Raw genomic sequence first — 17,369 nt, forward strand, 5'->3', positions numbered from 1 at the left:
TTTGCATGTGATGATTCTTACACAATGTTTTGATTGCCCTAATGATATTTGTATGGCTGCTTATTTAAAGGCAGGGGATAGTTCATGTTGATAGTTAGCAAATGGTCTTGAAATGGTGCAATATTTAATTATGGAACAGTTTCTGCTATTGTGAGCTGCTTAGAGCATGGTTTATATAAAAATCTGGCATACAGATAAATTGTTGATGTCACTACTGAAATGCCCTGGCTGTATTACAGTAAATAAACTTGGGTAGGGGGAATTATATGATAAATATTTTTACTGATTTTATAGGGAAAAAGTAGGAACCGTACATTTCACACTTTTATATAGTCTGAGTTCAGTTGTAACACTAAACCTTGCTATGAGAATATGGCTTATTCTCATACACTTTCTGGTTTATGCTTGCCCTCCAAATCTGGATTGCCTAGAGGAATGCTTAGCTGGTTTGAAGTCTTGAACTAGATGGCAAGAGTAAACCGTAGTTTATTGGTTAGATGCAGGAGAAAAATGTCATTTGCACTACAGAAAAAAATAACTCCTTGAACTGTCATGTGTAAAGAGAAATGGGGTAAGAGGAAAACTCATGAGCCCCAGGCTCATTTTGGCAGCGATAAATCATGCTTTAGAGTTGGCCTATACTGTGCTTTATTTGGAATCGATTAATTAATATTAACTTTTAAGGAAATAGGTTTCTGGTTCTTATGGTTGCAGAGAGAAGTTTTAAACAACAAAGCAATATGTTGTTGATAATGCAATGCAATATAATTATTTCTCATTACAAGTCAGGTAAAAGATTTTCACATTTGGAGACATTTTAGATTTATACTGGAAGGACAATATGTTCAGCAGTGATGTATCTGAATACCAGCATGTCTTGACAAATTAACTACAGTCCTCTGACTCTTTTCCTGCCACCATGGGAATTAGAAATGTGAATGTAAAGCTGAAATTCTCTTCATGCTACATTAGCTGATTTAAGAAGCACTTGAAAATATGACCCAGGACAAAGCTCCAAGTTTGAAAGATTTGCAATATAATGTCATCTTAATAATAATCCAACTATTATAAGAGTTGATTGAAAATCTATTGTTTTTGTGGGGTTTTCAGGATATGTGGCCATATTCTAGAAGAGTTTATTCCTGATGTTTTGCCAGCATCTGTGGCTGGCATCTTCAGAGAATGCCAGTAAATCACTGGTGAAACATCAGGAATAAACTCTTCCAGAACATGGCCACATAGCCCCAAACCTCACAAAAACCATGGATTCCAGCCATGAAAGCCTTTGACTTCACATTGAAAATCTATTGTTGAAAATTTGATTTGCAACTTTGCCACTACTTTTGAACAAGGATAACATTCTGCAACAATAAAAATAAGTTTATCAATTGAATAAATACACTATTTTCTTTTCTTTTAGATATATATATATATATTATATATATATATATATTACAAAACCCCATAGCAGTATGGGAAATAAAGATCCTTCTACAAAAAGAAGATGTTAAGTTAGTGTACAAAATAAAGCTTTAGAGTTTAAAAAAATATCTGGGCAAGAGAGAGATGTATACCAGTTTGAAATGCTTATTGTTCCTTGACTTGGAAGACTCAGGTAAACTATTCGTTGGAAACAAAAACTATCAGATGGAAGATTATCTTTCTTCTCTTTTCCGGATATTGCACTTAACAATTCTTGTTTTGTCAAGAGGGATTCAGTAGATCCAACAGAAAAGAAGCCATTGTCACATAGACAGAAATAGTTAAGGGTGATGCTATGATGCTGCCAGTAGCTGAGCTTTTGAGTTGATGGTGAAATGCAAGATCTGGATGAGGCTGTTGGTCTGGCTGGCTTGAAAACCAAATGGATGGGTTAACAGGTATATAACTACTTGTTATCCTGATGTGAGAGGGCATGCTTGTTGTCCTAGAAAAAAACAAAGAGCACAATTACTAAATGTTTTCAGACTGTCATACTCCCATTGCTTGCCCTTGTTGGCAGACTGGAGCCCACAAAGTAGACTTTCACCACAAATATTAGTGGAAGTCATCAGAGATCAGCCTTTCATCACAATAGTTATGGAATAAAATGGTCTAATGAAAGGAACATTATACAGTAATAGTGAAACAACTTAACACATACACTAAAATGGTGACTTACATGCAATTTTATAGTCAGTGGCTTAAATCCAATCAGTTAGTCCAAACACACTGAATAACATTTTGAATGGTCAATCAATAAATAGGCAAATTCCATAGGGGCAAACAATAGGATTTAAGGAGTTTATCACTCAGCCTAAATAACCTGACTTACCTCATCTGAATGGAAGCCTAAACTGGGAGACAGCCAGGTCCTAATATAAGGATTTTGCTGCCGAAGCCACCAGCTGCATCCCGGATACAAGGCAAGCTCCAGCGGCATTATTTCAAAGCTGGGACCTTTCTGACTCAGAAAAATGGCTACTGGAGCTCGCCAGGGAGCTGGGATGCAGCTGGGCTGTACTCACCTGATGGCTTCGGCAGCAAAATCCTTGCAGTAGGATCCAGCTGCCTCCCAATTTAGGCTTCAATTCAAATGAAGTAAGACAAGTTATTTAGGCTGAGTGATAAGCTCCTAAGTCTCCAGGACCAGACAAACTACATCAAGGGTATTAAAAGAATTGGCAAATGTAATCTTAGAGCCATTGGCAATACTTTTTGAGAACTGCTGGAGAACAGGAGTAGTCCCAGCAGACTGGAGGAGGGCAAACATTGTCCCCATCTTCAAAAAGGGAAAAAAGAGGATCCCAGTAATTATCATACAGTTAGTCTGACATCAATACCAGGAAAGATTCTAGAGCAGATAATTAAACAGAGACTCTGTGAACATTTAGAAAGCACAAAAACTTTCTGAGAAACCAGTCATGCCAGATCTCTTTTTTGATAAAATTACCAACAGAGAGCATCAACTATTTAACAACTACAATAAAAGAATATGGAAGGCTAGCAGGCTTAAAAATCAATGAGAAAAAGACCAAAATGCTCACTATGAACATGTCAAAGGCCGAAAAACAAAAATTGACACAGATATCAAATTTTGAAATCAAGAAAAAAGTAAAATATCTTGGAATTAACATATCTACAAAAAATTCAGAGTTATACAAAAACAATTATGAATTAACATGGAAGGAAATAAAGCAAGATCTACAAAGATGGACAAAACTAAAACTAACATGGATTGGAAGAATCTCAACAATAAAAATGAACGTCACGCCTAAAATGTTATTCTTATTCCAAACTCTCCCAATAATTACAAACGATATCCCCTTTAAAGCATGGGAAAGAGATCTCTCGGCTTTTATATGGAATAAGGAAAAAAAACACGAATTAGACTAAAAATTTTGCAAGATACAAAAGGAAAAGGAGGACTAAATTTACCAAATTTCAAAATTTACTGTTATGCATGCTGTTTAGACTGGATCAGTGATTGGATTAATTTAAAAGAAGAAAAATTACTACAATTGGAAGCTCATGGGTTGTCATATGGTTGGCATGCATACCTAATCTACGATAAATGAAAAGTCAACAAAGAATTCAAAAATCATTATATCAGAAAATCTCTAATTCGAATTTGATTTAAATATAAAGCAAGACTCATTCCAAAAATACTAAGATGGACTTCAGTGAATGAAGCATTTTATAGAAGAGAACGTATCATAAAAAACAAATGAATAATGTATAAAGATCTTATAATCAAAGAAGAAGGGAGATGTAGATTAAAATCACCAGAGGAAATAAAACAAGAAGGCTTCAATTACAACTTGTTCTTATACAGACAAATATCTGATGCAACACAGAACACAACATCGAATATCAAAATTATACAAATTATTAATAAACTATGAGATGGAAGGGGAATCGATCAAACAATACATGATCAGATGGGCACAGGATATCAGAAAACCAATTCTACTTGAAGACTGGGAGAAAAACTGGAATGAAAGAATAAAACACACACTAAGCTATGGTATACAAGATTCATACTATAAAATCCAATACAGATGGTACCTCACACCTGAAAAATTAGCAAAAATCTACAAAAACACAAAAGGTACATGCTGGAATTGTCAAAAAAAAAGAAGGTACTCTTATTCATATGTGGTGGGAATGCCAATGTGCAAAAAAGTTCTGGTCCATAATTCATAAAGAAATGCAAAAGATGATAAATATCAAGATAGACTTTGAACCTTCACTATTTATATTGAGGATGACCAACAAAGAACAAGAATCTAAAGTAGGAAAAATTATATTTTACTTGACCTCAGCTGCACGGATGATATTGGCGAAAAAATGGAAAAACAAGGAGGAGCCCACAAAAGAAGAATGGATTTAAAAATTTTATGAGATACTGGAGATGGATAAATTGACAATACTGTTGAGAGAAGGAAATGTTAGCCAATTTAACAATGGCTGGTTACCGGTACTAAACTATCTTTTAAGATAAAAAGGTGAGAAAAGTATATTTGCATTCAAAGAATAGAAATGTAATTAAAATCTTCTGTAAATATCTTATATATAATTAAATATTTGGGCAATTAAGAGAATGTTCTATACTAAAAATTTTAAGAATAGGGGCTCGCAAAACACTTAATGAAACAAGGGGGAGTAATTAATATAAACAAGGAAAAGAACAGTAACATGTACAAAGGGGAAATCGGAAAGTCAAATGTGGAAAATATTAACAAATAATATTCACAGTAAAGGAAGGGAAGTATTTTTATTTAAATGTTTAAATATAAGTAAGTTAATATTCTTCCACATAATCTACATTCGAACGGTAGTAAATTTTTGACTTTGTTTTGTGTATTTTTGTAATATTCTTTTTGCTTTGTCCTGTCAGTTAAATGTTATGTAAAATATATTTTAACTTGATGTTTGTTTTTAAGAATAATAATAAAAAAATTTACCAGCTTGGTAGACAAAGGGAATGCTGCAGATATAGCATATCTTGATTTCAGCAAGGCCTTTGACAAGGTCCCCCATGATATTCTTGCAGACAAGCTGGTAAAATGTGGGCTAGACAATGTGACTGTTAGGTGGATTTGTAATTGGTTGACTGGCCGAACCTAAAGGGTGCTCAATAATGTTTCTTCTTCCTCCTGGGGAGAAGTGACTAGATGGGGTGTCACAGGGTGCTATTCAACATCTTTATCAATGACTTGGATGAAGGAATAGAATGCATGCTTATCAAATTTGTGGATGACACCAAATTAGGAGGTGGTGGATCCTCCTTCCTTGGAGGTCTTTAAACAGAGGCTGGATGGCCATCTGTAGGGGATGCTTTGATTGTGAGTTCCTGCATGGCAGGGGGTTGGACCGGATGGCCTTTGTGGTCTCTTCCAATTCTATGATAGGATGACTCAAGCCTTGGCTCCAGCTCCCTCTGGTTGACGGGGGCTCCAGCCTCCGCCTCTGGAGCCAAGCTGGGGCAGAAGCCTTGCGGGGAGGGGGGAGAGGGGAAGAAAAGACAGAAGGAAGGAAAGGAAGGAAGGAAGGAAGGAAGGAAGGAAGGAAGGAAGGAGGAAGAGGTAGGGGGAGACAGGAAGGAGGGAGGGAAAGAAAGGAGAGAAAAAGAGGGGGGAGGGAGCACCTAAAATGGTAGTATTATTTATGTTACTCATTCATATATCAGTTTCTCCATTCCAGTCAGTTCCCTTGTCACCACAAATGGTTTTTATACTTAAAGCCTGTATGTATAACTCCTCCTTACAGGTTTTGTTGTTCAATGCTTCTTAAACAATAATTGACAATGTTATTGATTTCAGCATAATTGTTAATTTCTGCTTCAGTAACTGGCTTACAAATAGCCATGAAAAGAACAGCAGGTTTCCTTTCATAAGATTCTATGCTTTAAGGTCAAAGAGTCCTTAACTGTCTGATGCAGGGGTAGGCAACCTTTTTGAGCCAGGGGCCGGGTTGCTGTCCCTCAGACAACTGGGGGGCCAAAGCCAAAAAATAAATATATAAATAAACCAGGACAAATGTAGGACAACATTTTCAAATGGAAGACACTTTTTTAAAAAAAAATGGAGGACACACGAAAAAATTTGCTGATTTTTTAAAAATGTTAATATAAATGCATGTTTCTGAGGCCTCTATAGACAATTGCCCCCCAAAGGCCCCGGCGGCAATCGGCGGCAGGACCGGGCTGGGGCCGGTCCCAAGGCCTTGCCGGGCCGCATCCGGCCCACGGGCCGCAGGTTGCCTACCCCTGGTCTGATGTTTCTATCCCCAATCCAGTAGGGCAGATATGAAAGATAGGTGGATTTCTGTTTAATTCTGTAGTAACATGGGAAATAATAGCACATAAAAATCCTTCCTTCATTTGTTTCTGTGACAGTGTCAACTGAAATATCTCATTCATAGTAATAATATTATCTAAATGGGGTATTATAATTCTTAGTTCTGTAATAATACTGAATTAGGCATGCTAGTCTCAGATTATACTTTTAATTTTAGTGTTAAAATAATTACTGTATTAGTATAAATATTTTGTGCCCAGCATTTTAAAACCAATGAGTTAGATGTAAAATGGCAATAGGGAGGATTTTGATGATGTGTTTGAGGTTTGGGGTATGACAGTGCAAATGACAAATTGAGAAACTGAAGAGCATAGGGGAAAAAATCAGAAGTTAAGTGAAGCATAGAGCACGCCTCATCTGATGTTCCACCATAATTATACGCAGGCTACAACACATTTTTCAAGAAGTGAAAATTCCAGTTTTCAGCACTTTGAACAAGATTCACCCCCACCCCCCCAGAAAGTGTTTCTCCCTTTTCTGTTGAGTTTAGTTAATGGCTCTGCAAATGTCTAGTTCATTTAGTTGTGCACCCAAATTTCTCTTTTGGTCTTAATCACTCTAGACTCAGAGTGAGTAAGACAACAGACAATATAATTTTCTCTTTGCCCAGTCCCCAACTTTTCCAACCTTGTCTTAAATGATCACAAGACCTCACTAACATATATGTTTTTGCCATCATATCAACAATCTTAACCTGGACAATGACCAGGCTTGTCTTCATCTATTGCTGAAGACTTTGACATTTGCTTTTATCATCAAAACAATCATTTTTTTAAACAAAGTTCTTCCCCTCTCCCAGTTACATTGTGAAGTTGCAGAAATATCTCTGGAATATGCCACATATTTGAAATATGGGGTCCACTGAGATTAAGAAGAATAATTAGGTTAATTCTCAGACAACTGCAGAGGGGTGAAAGCCTTATAAAATCCAATAACCTTTGAAGCACGGCCTCAAAGTGATTATCCCATCCCTAGTCTAATGATTTAAAGATGTGGGGGTCCTTTCTGATTTGAGAACAAGAATTTCATCCTTATTAAAACCAGTCTGTCAGGAAACAATATATCATTGCTTAAAAAAAAATCTTTAAATTTACTATAACTGAAAATGGCATGAATTCTCATGAAGTGCCTGTGTGGTCCTCAGGCAGGAGATGACAGCATTTAACGCTTCCTTTTGCCCTTCTCCCGACTACCTCAGAAATGCTTTGATGCTTTTGTAATATTTTGGGAATGTCCCTTCATAATTTTGTACCATGACTTACCACCACAGTTGACACAGCCTCCCCTTAAGAATCCATCCCCTTTCTCATCTTCATCCCTGTGCAGAGACAAGACCTTCTCTGTGTGTCGTTTATTTTGCCAGCCCTTCACAGACACCAAAGGAAGAATGAATTCCATAACAGACAAAAACCTTGGGTGGTAATGTTGTCTCATAAATGTCTACATGCTCATGCCAGGAGGTGACATTCTGGAATCTTTTAAATATGCAAAAAGCTACATTACTTTTGGAATATAATGACACTATAGATTTTTTCAAATCTAATAAATACATATGAAGGCTAAAATGATCACTTGATTACTCAAGCTAAATAATGATCCTTCCATCACCTACAAAGCTCAGAAAAGAGTTCCTCTGGATTGCCTAGGACAGAGCCTTTGTCATGGGTTTGAAGACATGGAGACAGACTGGGTGATCATGGGCAAGTCACATCCTCTTAGAGCTTTATTTCACTAGATGAATCCTGCTCAGAAACAGGATTTAAAAGTAGAAAAAAACCCTACAAATGCAGGAGATTTTTCAGACATGTTTGTACAAACAGCAATAACGCGAAAATAAAGTGAATGGAAAGTGGACAAAAATGACACCTTTTTACTTTTGGGACACAATCTAAGCCAGTATAAAACCCTCAATGTACAAAGAACTATAATGCAAATATAATACCAAAAATGATTAGAATATAATAGACCAGAGATTTAAAAATACACAGCTGCAAATAAAGAAGCTAAGACTGCTGTTACTGTCAAAGAAACTAAAAGAACAAGCTCTTACAAGGCTTGGGAAAATAAAAGGATTAATAGAAAGAATGACAAGAGTATGAGGTGAGCTTCCTGAGGTGAAATGATTTTCTCATTTTTAGCCACCCTCTCAAATCAGTTTAAGCTGGCTCACTGCAGAGGAACTCCATAACCTACCTTATCCATTCATTTGTTTATTTATTCAAATATTTCTGAATTATCTCTCTATCCCAAGACAACATACACAAGTCTTTTTTTAAAATCAAATTAAAGAGAATGGTCTGAAAATCCATGTAATATACACAGGAAATGGACACGATACAAATGATAAGTTTTTAAAGCACATCAGAACTCAGCCTATATAAAATGGCTGGCCTTCTTTTACTAATCTTGGTAGATGATGTTCATAAATGGAAGAAAACTATGAATAGAGTTCATCCAAAGCACTAGAGACGGAGAAGAATTTGCTGACTGCACTAAATATGACCCATTGATGCAAAGCACTGGCAAGGATGGATGGTTACCAGTGGGGGTGCTATTACTTTCTTCATGTGAACATTAACTACCAGAAGCAGAGTCATCTCCATTTGAAATAATTTGCACATAAGCTCTATGAGTCTAGTAGGGTGCACAAAGCATTTTACAAAGAGATTTAACAGCTTCTACGTATCCATCCATCTTCATATCCTGCACTTGACATTCTAAGCCCCAGAGGCTTCTTAGAGTGGCTTACAGCTAATTAGAATATGGGCCCATGCAATAAATCACTTATATAAAATACACATTTAAAAGCAATATCACTAATAAAATGGTCAGTATTGGTCTATGTAGTTCCCCCAAACCCTGACAGTTGCCTGCCCCTGGTGTATAAATATACTGAAGAATGAATCAGTGCACAGCCCAGCAGTCTGTCAGCCCAGGAAACATCCTCCCAACTAGAAATATCACAATCACTGCTATAAATTCAAAAATGAACCAGTCAGGTGATCTTCACTGGGCAAATAACTTTACTGAACAGGACACTATTTGAAAGAGCCCCCAGAACCATTACTTGATGAATCACAGACAATGGGTGCAGCATAACACATATTCGCAAAAAGTATTTATACTGCAGAAATAATCCAGTTTGATACCACTTTAACTGTCATGACTCAAGGCTATGGAATTTTGGGAACTGTAGTTTTGTGAAACATTTAACCTTCTTTGTGAGAGAGCTCTTGTGCCACAAAGTGGTGTCAAACCAGATTGTTTCTGCAGTGCAGATGCAGCTGTGGGGAGACAGACATGTGAAATGTAAGAAAAGTCTTCAAAAGCAGACTCAAATAGCATTTATTGTCCAGTCTCGGTTTTATTGAGGCATATAACAAGATTTAGTGTTGTGCTGTGCCTTCAAGTAAACTTTGATTTACATCAATCCTCTCCTAGAGTTTTCTTGGCAAGATTTATTCAGATGTTTCTTCAGAGGTGATTTTCCACTGCCTTCCTCTTAGGCTGAGAGAGTACATCTTTCCCAAGGTGACCCAAGGAGATTCAAACCATATTGACTCTCACATAACATGACATCTTTCATGTATTTAAGTTATCTTTGTCACAGCATAACAACCCTCACCAAAGGCCCATTTAGTCCAGCATTCTGTCTGTGCAGTATGAGCAAACTGATGGTCACTATGACTTAAAAGATCACAGGCTATAATTTTCAAGATAGTCATTTTCTCTTCTATTAGAAATAATTAAATAAAGAGTCAGACAGATATTGGAGGGTTTGGAGACATGCCTGGTCCTGTAATCCCATTCATTGATAATTGGAAGTCCAATTGACCCTAGTAAAATTTCAACAAATATTACAAATCTATCCTCATCACCAGAAGAGCTAGAAATTTGCTTTTAACAATTGAAAGGTAGGGTTGATTTTTTTCTAGATGCTTAAGATTGCCTGAATTGTGCCTTTGCATACAATAATAAAACGTGCACATGTTTGAATATGAATATAATTGCTTCGGCACATTTTGTTTTGTTCTATTTTGATTATCATCCCCTTCCCCATGCAAATATTTGCACACTTCTCCTTTTCCTGTGATAATGGGCCATATTAAGATCAATTTTATGTAAAACAAATGCTAATGTAGGCTGATAGAAGGGTTCTTCCTTATTTCTGTACTATATTTTGGTGAGTTCAAGATCAGCAATAAAACCTCAATAACAGAGAGGTGAAACTGATTGATGATTGATTAAAAAAATATTGTGAACAGAACTTAAAAAGAAGAAAAATGCCCTGATGTTAACAGAGATGTATTAAGTGTTAATGGAGATGGAAATATAATGGAGATGAGTTTGCACTTGGCACTGTATGTTCCAGAAGCTGCATGCCACAGAACATCAATAGCTGGTAAACACTACACAAGCTGGCTGGGGAATTCTGAGGGCTCAGGTCCAGACATAACTTTACCATCCTTTGGGACATCCATCCTTTGGGACATTGAAGAATGTGTGGGATATATTATGTTAGAGTTTGTTCTGTTTTAAATATAGTATATGTGTACATTTAATAAAACTTATTTTGGAAAAAATCCCCAAATAATGCTCACTTAGTTCAATGACACATCAAGATGATGATGATGATGATGATAATAATAATAATAATAATAATAATAATAATAATAATAATAATAATAATAATAATTATTATTATTATTAGTATAATAATAATAAAATTTATTTATATACCGCTATTCCAAATTCCAAATTTGATCACAGCGGTGATCAATATGGCCAAAGCTGAAATCTTATTATAAGATTTCCTAAGTAAAAACAAGATCAAGAGGAACTGCCCATTTCATGAGGCGATAAATTCGCAAAACAAAATGTCTAGAAATGGAACACATGTGAAAACATGTATCAAAAAGTTTATTTGGGGTAAAAATCAGGTGGAAAATGTATTGAGAAAGCCACTGACAGCCTGTGTGGTCTGAGCAGAATGGTAGCATCTCTCCTTTTTATTGCAGGGTTAGGTAGTTCAGATCATGGGTGACCACTGAATACATCCACACCCTTATTGTTATATACTCTTGTAAAGTTTGGTGTGTGTTTTTTTAAAAAAACTTACTTATTACACTGTTTCCCAAATAAGATGAACTACTTTAAGAAATGGCAAAGAGAGAGACGTTGATGAGAATGAACATGGAACACATGTTCAGAGGCTTTAATTAATATATCTTCCACACTCTGAGCAGACAACTAATCTGAAAAGCTATAGTAAAAGCCATCCAGGGAAGGAGAGTGCGTTGGCAAAGACAACAAGCAAGGAGATTTACTTCTTCCTCATAGACCCTGTCAAGTTATGCTGTGCCATTATTTTCCTTACACATCTTGTCTACATTCATCATATTTATCGGAAACTAGGACTGCCAAGAGCAGATGTTGGACCAATTGCACAGGTGCGGCCTCATGGGTTTGGGCAAGGTATGCTGATCTAGCTGAGAGGTGGATATGATTCTATTCTATAAGCTGATTTATGTCTGGAGCTTCTTGCCAGATGAGGACAAACAAATACAAGTGAGTGTAATTTAAAGACTATTCACAAGATTACATAATGCAGTTTGGCTACCTGGAGAATATTCAGCCCAACATGCCTTTCACTCCTGCAATTGTGCTGCTTTTCAGGGATAAAGAGATTGAGTTTTTATTTCTTTCAAACACTATTTTCATGCTTATGAAAACAGAATCCAAGTATGCTATTTATTCCAAATAATTTAATTTAGACTTAAAAAATGTAATAGTTGCCAAAAAGGGATGTTTTGTTAATTATTTCAACAAGCTGAAGTTATAAACATTAAAAATGAGAGGGAGGGCTACACTGGGGGAGATTGTTATCTTTATGCTTACTATGTTGTTGTTATGGTGACAACTTGAAATTGACTACAACCTATGACAACCCTATCCTAGGGTTTCAGTGTTTTTTTTGGGGGGGAGGGGGACTGGCAAACTTTCTTTAGAGGAACTGGGTAATTCAAGTTCCTAATCCTATTCACACCATAGCTACAACTGTCTTCTGACAAGAGCAAATGTTATGTGGCTTTGAGTTGACTGTAGTTCACAGCAAACCTGTCCTAAGGTTTTCTTGAAAAGATTTACTCAGAGTTGAGTGGCCACTGCCTTCCTCTGAGGCTGAGAGAATGTAACTTCGCTGAGTGGGGATTTGAATCATGGCCTCTCAGGCTGCATCAACAATGCAGAATTAATGCAGATTAACACCAGTTTAACTGTCATGACTCAATGCTATGGAATTTTGGGATTTGTTTTGGTGTGATAGTCTTACCTCAGTATGCTCTGGTGCCACAACTAAGTGCAAATCTCAGAAATCTATTAGATGGAGCCATGAAAGTTAAAGTGGTGTCAAACTGCATTGATTCTGCAGTGTGGCAGCAGCCCCTGAGCCTTAGTCCAAGACTCAAAACACTATACCACACTGGCTCTTGATGCTTACTATAGGAATGAATACAATCCCAAAGCCTGCCATTTTCAGTTAGTACTGTACAACAAAAAATAATTAATGATGCTTGGGACAGCTTGGCCATATCTTGTTGCAAATCAGAATATTATTAAGAACTAGAAAAGATTCTGAAGTGTAAAGACATATAATTGAATACTAAAGTTAGAGTTGTTCTTGCTGTAATTTTCCAGTTTCTGTGCATGTTTGTGAAAGCTGGACAACAAAGAAAGCTGACAAGAAGAAAATCAGCTTTCTTTGATCCAGCAAATCAACTTCCAGTGGTGCTGGAGAACAGTTCTACAGATATTGTGGACTGCTAAAAAGACAAATAAGTGGGCCCCAGAGCAAATCAAGCCTGAACTTTCCCCAGAAGCCCAGATGCCAAGAAGCCTAGAAGCCAAACAGAGGCTGAAATACTCTGAACATATTACGAGAAGGCATTATTCACTAGAATAGACAATAATGTTTGGTAAGGTAGAGGGAAGTAGGAAAAGAATAAGACTGCATTGCAAATGGATAGACTCAGTTAAGGAAGCCACTGTCCTGAGTCTGCAAAACCTGTGCAGGACTGTTGATAATAAGATAACTTGAAGATCTCTCATTCATAGGGTTGCTATAAGCTGAAGTCGACTTGATGGCAGTTAACAGCAACAAATTGCTACCAGCACTATATCATTGTGCTGTTTATGTGTAAGGACTGTATGTGCAGTTCTACTTACTGGCCCCCATAGGTTCAAAAGACCAGAAAAGAATCTCAAGCTATTCAAAGTGCAGCAAGCCAGTTTGATCGTTCCTGAAGAGAAGGCCTCATTAGAATAATGTGGATAAAAGTCTGTTTAAAACAATCAGATGCATTTCTAGGATAGATGTCCACAGGTACCTGCAGTATTTCATAGGCTCTGCAGAAAATTTAGTTTTGTCAGAGTTCCTGTATTGAAGCTGGAAACTGAACTCTATTTCATATGTTCATCGGGGCTTCTTCCCATCCACCTATACAGATAATGGCCCTAAATTCTATTTTAGTTCTGACACATTGAATCCATTAGATTTATCAATGTATTGACTCACTGTCCAATAATTGACTCAATGGGTTTGCTCTAACTGGAACTAACCACAAGGATGCAAACTGACGTAAGTGGGCTTCCTCATAAATACTTGTTCAGTTGGATTCCCTCTTTGAGCAGGTGTGGAACCCCCATGTTCATTTGTCCCCACTTTCTTAAAAAAAAGTGGGAAAGGGGCTCAAAACCCCTGAGTTGATTCTAATGAAGATAGTACCTAACTTCAGATGATCTATGAAGACCTTCCCCAACCTGATTGCTTCTGAATAATTTGTATTACACCTACCACAATCCCTAACTATTGGCTATGTTTTCAGTGACTTCAGGGCACTGTAGGCCATCTGAAGGACACCAGGCTGGCGAAGGCTAATCTACATGGTGACATTACATTATCTATATGATATGTCTTCCAACATTTCATAGATGAAAAATGAGAAACATGTTGCCAAGCAAGATCAGAGTATGGTCAAGATGGCAAACGTTATTAGTGAGGAAGAACACACAAGCTAGGAGAGGTTGCAATTGTTTACCTTTCCTTAAGTCTGCTGGGAAGGGCAAGATTCTTCCCTCCTTTCTCATGCTTGATGAGTTAATCAAGTGCAAACTACTTTTGCATCTTGAACTTAGTTTGCACAAATGAAAGTACTGCACATAGTCATGCATTAATGTAGAAATTTCAGTCAAAAAATTGACCCCCCCCCAAAAAAATGGGGTTGACTTATTCATAGGTCAATGCAAGAATTCTTATCAAAAAAAGGAACCACCTCTGAGTAGAGTGGTCAAGATAAGAGCCATCCCAGGAACACCTAAAGGAAGCACCAACCCCTCTTACTCTCTCTGCTATGGTGCTGCTTCTGACCTTTTTAAATTTCTGGTGGTGGTGGCAGCAGCAGCTCTTTAGTGCTTCCCCTCAAAGGTGCATTGAGAGGAGTCAGGCTTTGCAGGATCTGAATGCGACATTTGCATGTGTTTGCCATACACACGTTTTTCTGGATTAAAATCAGGCAAGGTTATCACATTAAAGTTAAAGGCTATATGTCCCAGAATGTGGAGAAGTTACTCAACTAAGCACAAGTTTCAGAATGCCCCACACTATATGAGCACTGGCCAAACTGGCTGGAGAATTCTGAGACGTAACACTCCAAATAAATAACATTTCCAAGCTGTTGGATGTCTAAAGTCCAATTTGAGTTCATTTAAGTGAAATGTACCTTTCAGAACTTGTTAAAATAAACAAAAAGTTTGTTGTGACTTACAATATTCTGTTTTGTATCACTGCACTGTCTTCAAGAACAGGCAACTGGCTGTCTGAAATTCCAGAACAACTGATAAGGGCTGCTATTTCTAGCTATAATCAGTGCAGTTTATTGTACTTGTCTGCCTTCATCACCTTAATACTTAATACTTAGACTGAAAAGCTGTCATATCTAAAGAACACTGGTAGTTGCTAATGTTTGAGTAGCCTTTGCCAGTGTACCTCAGACATACCCTACAGGTGGCTTGCCTTTTGCACATACTATGTAAAGGCAAGGGAAGAATTCTTCCCTTGAATGTAGAAAACATGGATACCAAAACTGCACTAAAATTGGGACGGGAGGTCAAAATAATCTGCTTAAGGTGCTGCTTCACTACAAAATCCAAGTTACTCTGCAAAGCAATATGATCATAAGAGTTCTTATGTCACTACAGGTTGAGTCTCCCATATCTGAAATGTGTGGGACAAGAAGTGTTTTGGATTTGTGGATTTTTTTTTAATTTCATAATAGTGATGCATTACAGCACTCAACCATTTATTTTGCTTATAAATTAACAATTTCAGCAATGTTCCCAGGTAATAGGAAGTATCATAGAGACAAGGTAATAGAAGCTAGACACTGCCACATAATACTCTGTGATTTCAACTCACCCATCTTCTATTCGGACCCATAGGTCATTGAATTGTCTTTGGCGGTTGTTTTTGTACTGCTTCTTGTGCCACTTCTTCTGCCGTCCAAACTCCTCCAGCTGACTGATACTATCTGGAAGAAGAAGGTGTGGAGAAAGGCTGTCTTCTTCACTGGAAGCAGGAAGCATGGAAGATGAAGGTGGTTGTGCATATTCAAAAAACTGTATAGTAGGTGCAGCTGTTGCAGAGGCAGGATTGATATTTGTCCTGAAGTACAAAACAAGTCATAAAATCATAGGGTCATAGAGTTGGAAGAGACCACAAGGGCCATCCAGTAAAAAGCCCTGCCATGCAGGAACTCACAATCAAAGCATCCCATCCAGCCTCTGCTTAAAGACCTCCAAAGAAGGAGACTCCACCACACTCCGAGGAAGTGTGTTCCACTGTCAAAGAGTTTTTACTGCCAGGAAGTTTCTTCTAATGTTAAGATGGAATCTCTTTTCCTGTAGCTTGCATCCATTGTTCCATCTTTTAGTCTCCGGAGCAGCAAAAAAACAAGCTTGCTCCATCCTCAATGTTACACACTTTCAAATACTTAAACAGAGATATCATATCACCTCTTAACCATCTCGTCTCCAGGCTAAACATACCCAACTCCCTAAGTTTTTCCTCCATTTTGGTGGCCCTCCTTTGGACACAGCATCTTTTCTGATTTGTGGTGCCCAGAACTGGACACATTATTCCAAAGCAGATTAGAGTGGCACTATTACTTCCCTTGATCTAGACACCAATCTTCCATGGATGCAGCCTAAAATAGCATTGGCCTTTTAAGCTGCTGCATCACACTGTTGATTCCTGTTCAACTTGTGGTCTACTAGGACTGCTAGATCCCTTTCACACATAGTCTCCTTACGCCAGGTGTCCCCAATCCTATATCTATGCATTTCATTTTTTTGTATCTCAGTGCAGTATCTTACATTATCCCCGTTGAAGTTCATTTTGTTACTTTTGGCCCAGCTTTCTAATCTATGAAGGTCCGCAAATTTGATAAGCATGCCTCTGTTCCTTCATCCAAGTCATTGATAAAGATGTTGAATATCACTGGGCCCAGGACAGAGCCCTATGGCACCCCACAGGTCACTTCTCTCCAGGACAAAGAGGAGCCATTGGTGAGCACCCTTTGGGTTCGGCCGGTCAACCAATTACAGATCCATTTAACAGTTGTATTGTCTAGCCCACATTTTACTAGCTTGTTTGCAAGACTATCATGGGATACCTTGTCAAAGGCCTAACTGAAATATCTGCAGCACTGTTTCTAAAAAACCCATGTTGACTTGTTTCTCAGAAACCCATGCTGACTTTTTGTGATTATAGACTCTCTGTTTAATGATCTGCTCTAGAATTTTTTCCAGTATTGATGTCAGACTTACTGAACTATAATTGTTAGGATCCTCTTTCCCCCCTTTTTGAAGATGGTGACAATGTTTGCCCACCTCCAGTCTGCTGGGACTACTCCTGTTCTCCAGGAGTTCTCAAAAATTGCCAATGGTTCTGACATTACCTTTGCAGGTCTTTTA

General features: G+C 37.5%; 1 protein-coding gene across 1 annotated transcript in view; it reads right to left on the reverse strand.

Moving 5' to 3' along the window:
- Positions 1–1,519: 1,519 nt before the first annotated feature.
- TRABD2B (TraB domain containing 2B) overlaps positions 1,520–17,369 on the reverse strand; it is a 393,013-nt gene continuing 377,163 nt past the window's right edge. The window contains exons 6-7 of the mRNA XM_042461497.1: positions 15,814–16,059; positions 1,520–1,927 (exon numbers count right to left, since the gene is read on the reverse strand). Of these exons, the coding sequence (XP_042317431.1) occupies positions 1,705–1,927; positions 15,814–16,059 (469 nt within the window). The 3' untranslated portion in view covers positions 1,520–1,704. The remainder of the gene's footprint in view (positions 1,928–15,813; positions 16,060–17,369) is intronic.

The sequence above is a fragment of the Sceloporus undulatus genome, chromosome 4, assembly GCF_019175285.1.
Source record: "Sceloporus undulatus isolate JIND9_A2432 ecotype Alabama chromosome 4, SceUnd_v1.1, whole genome shotgun sequence".
Classification (NCBI taxonomy): domain Eukaryota; kingdom Metazoa; phylum Chordata; class Lepidosauria; order Squamata; family Phrynosomatidae; genus Sceloporus; species Sceloporus undulatus.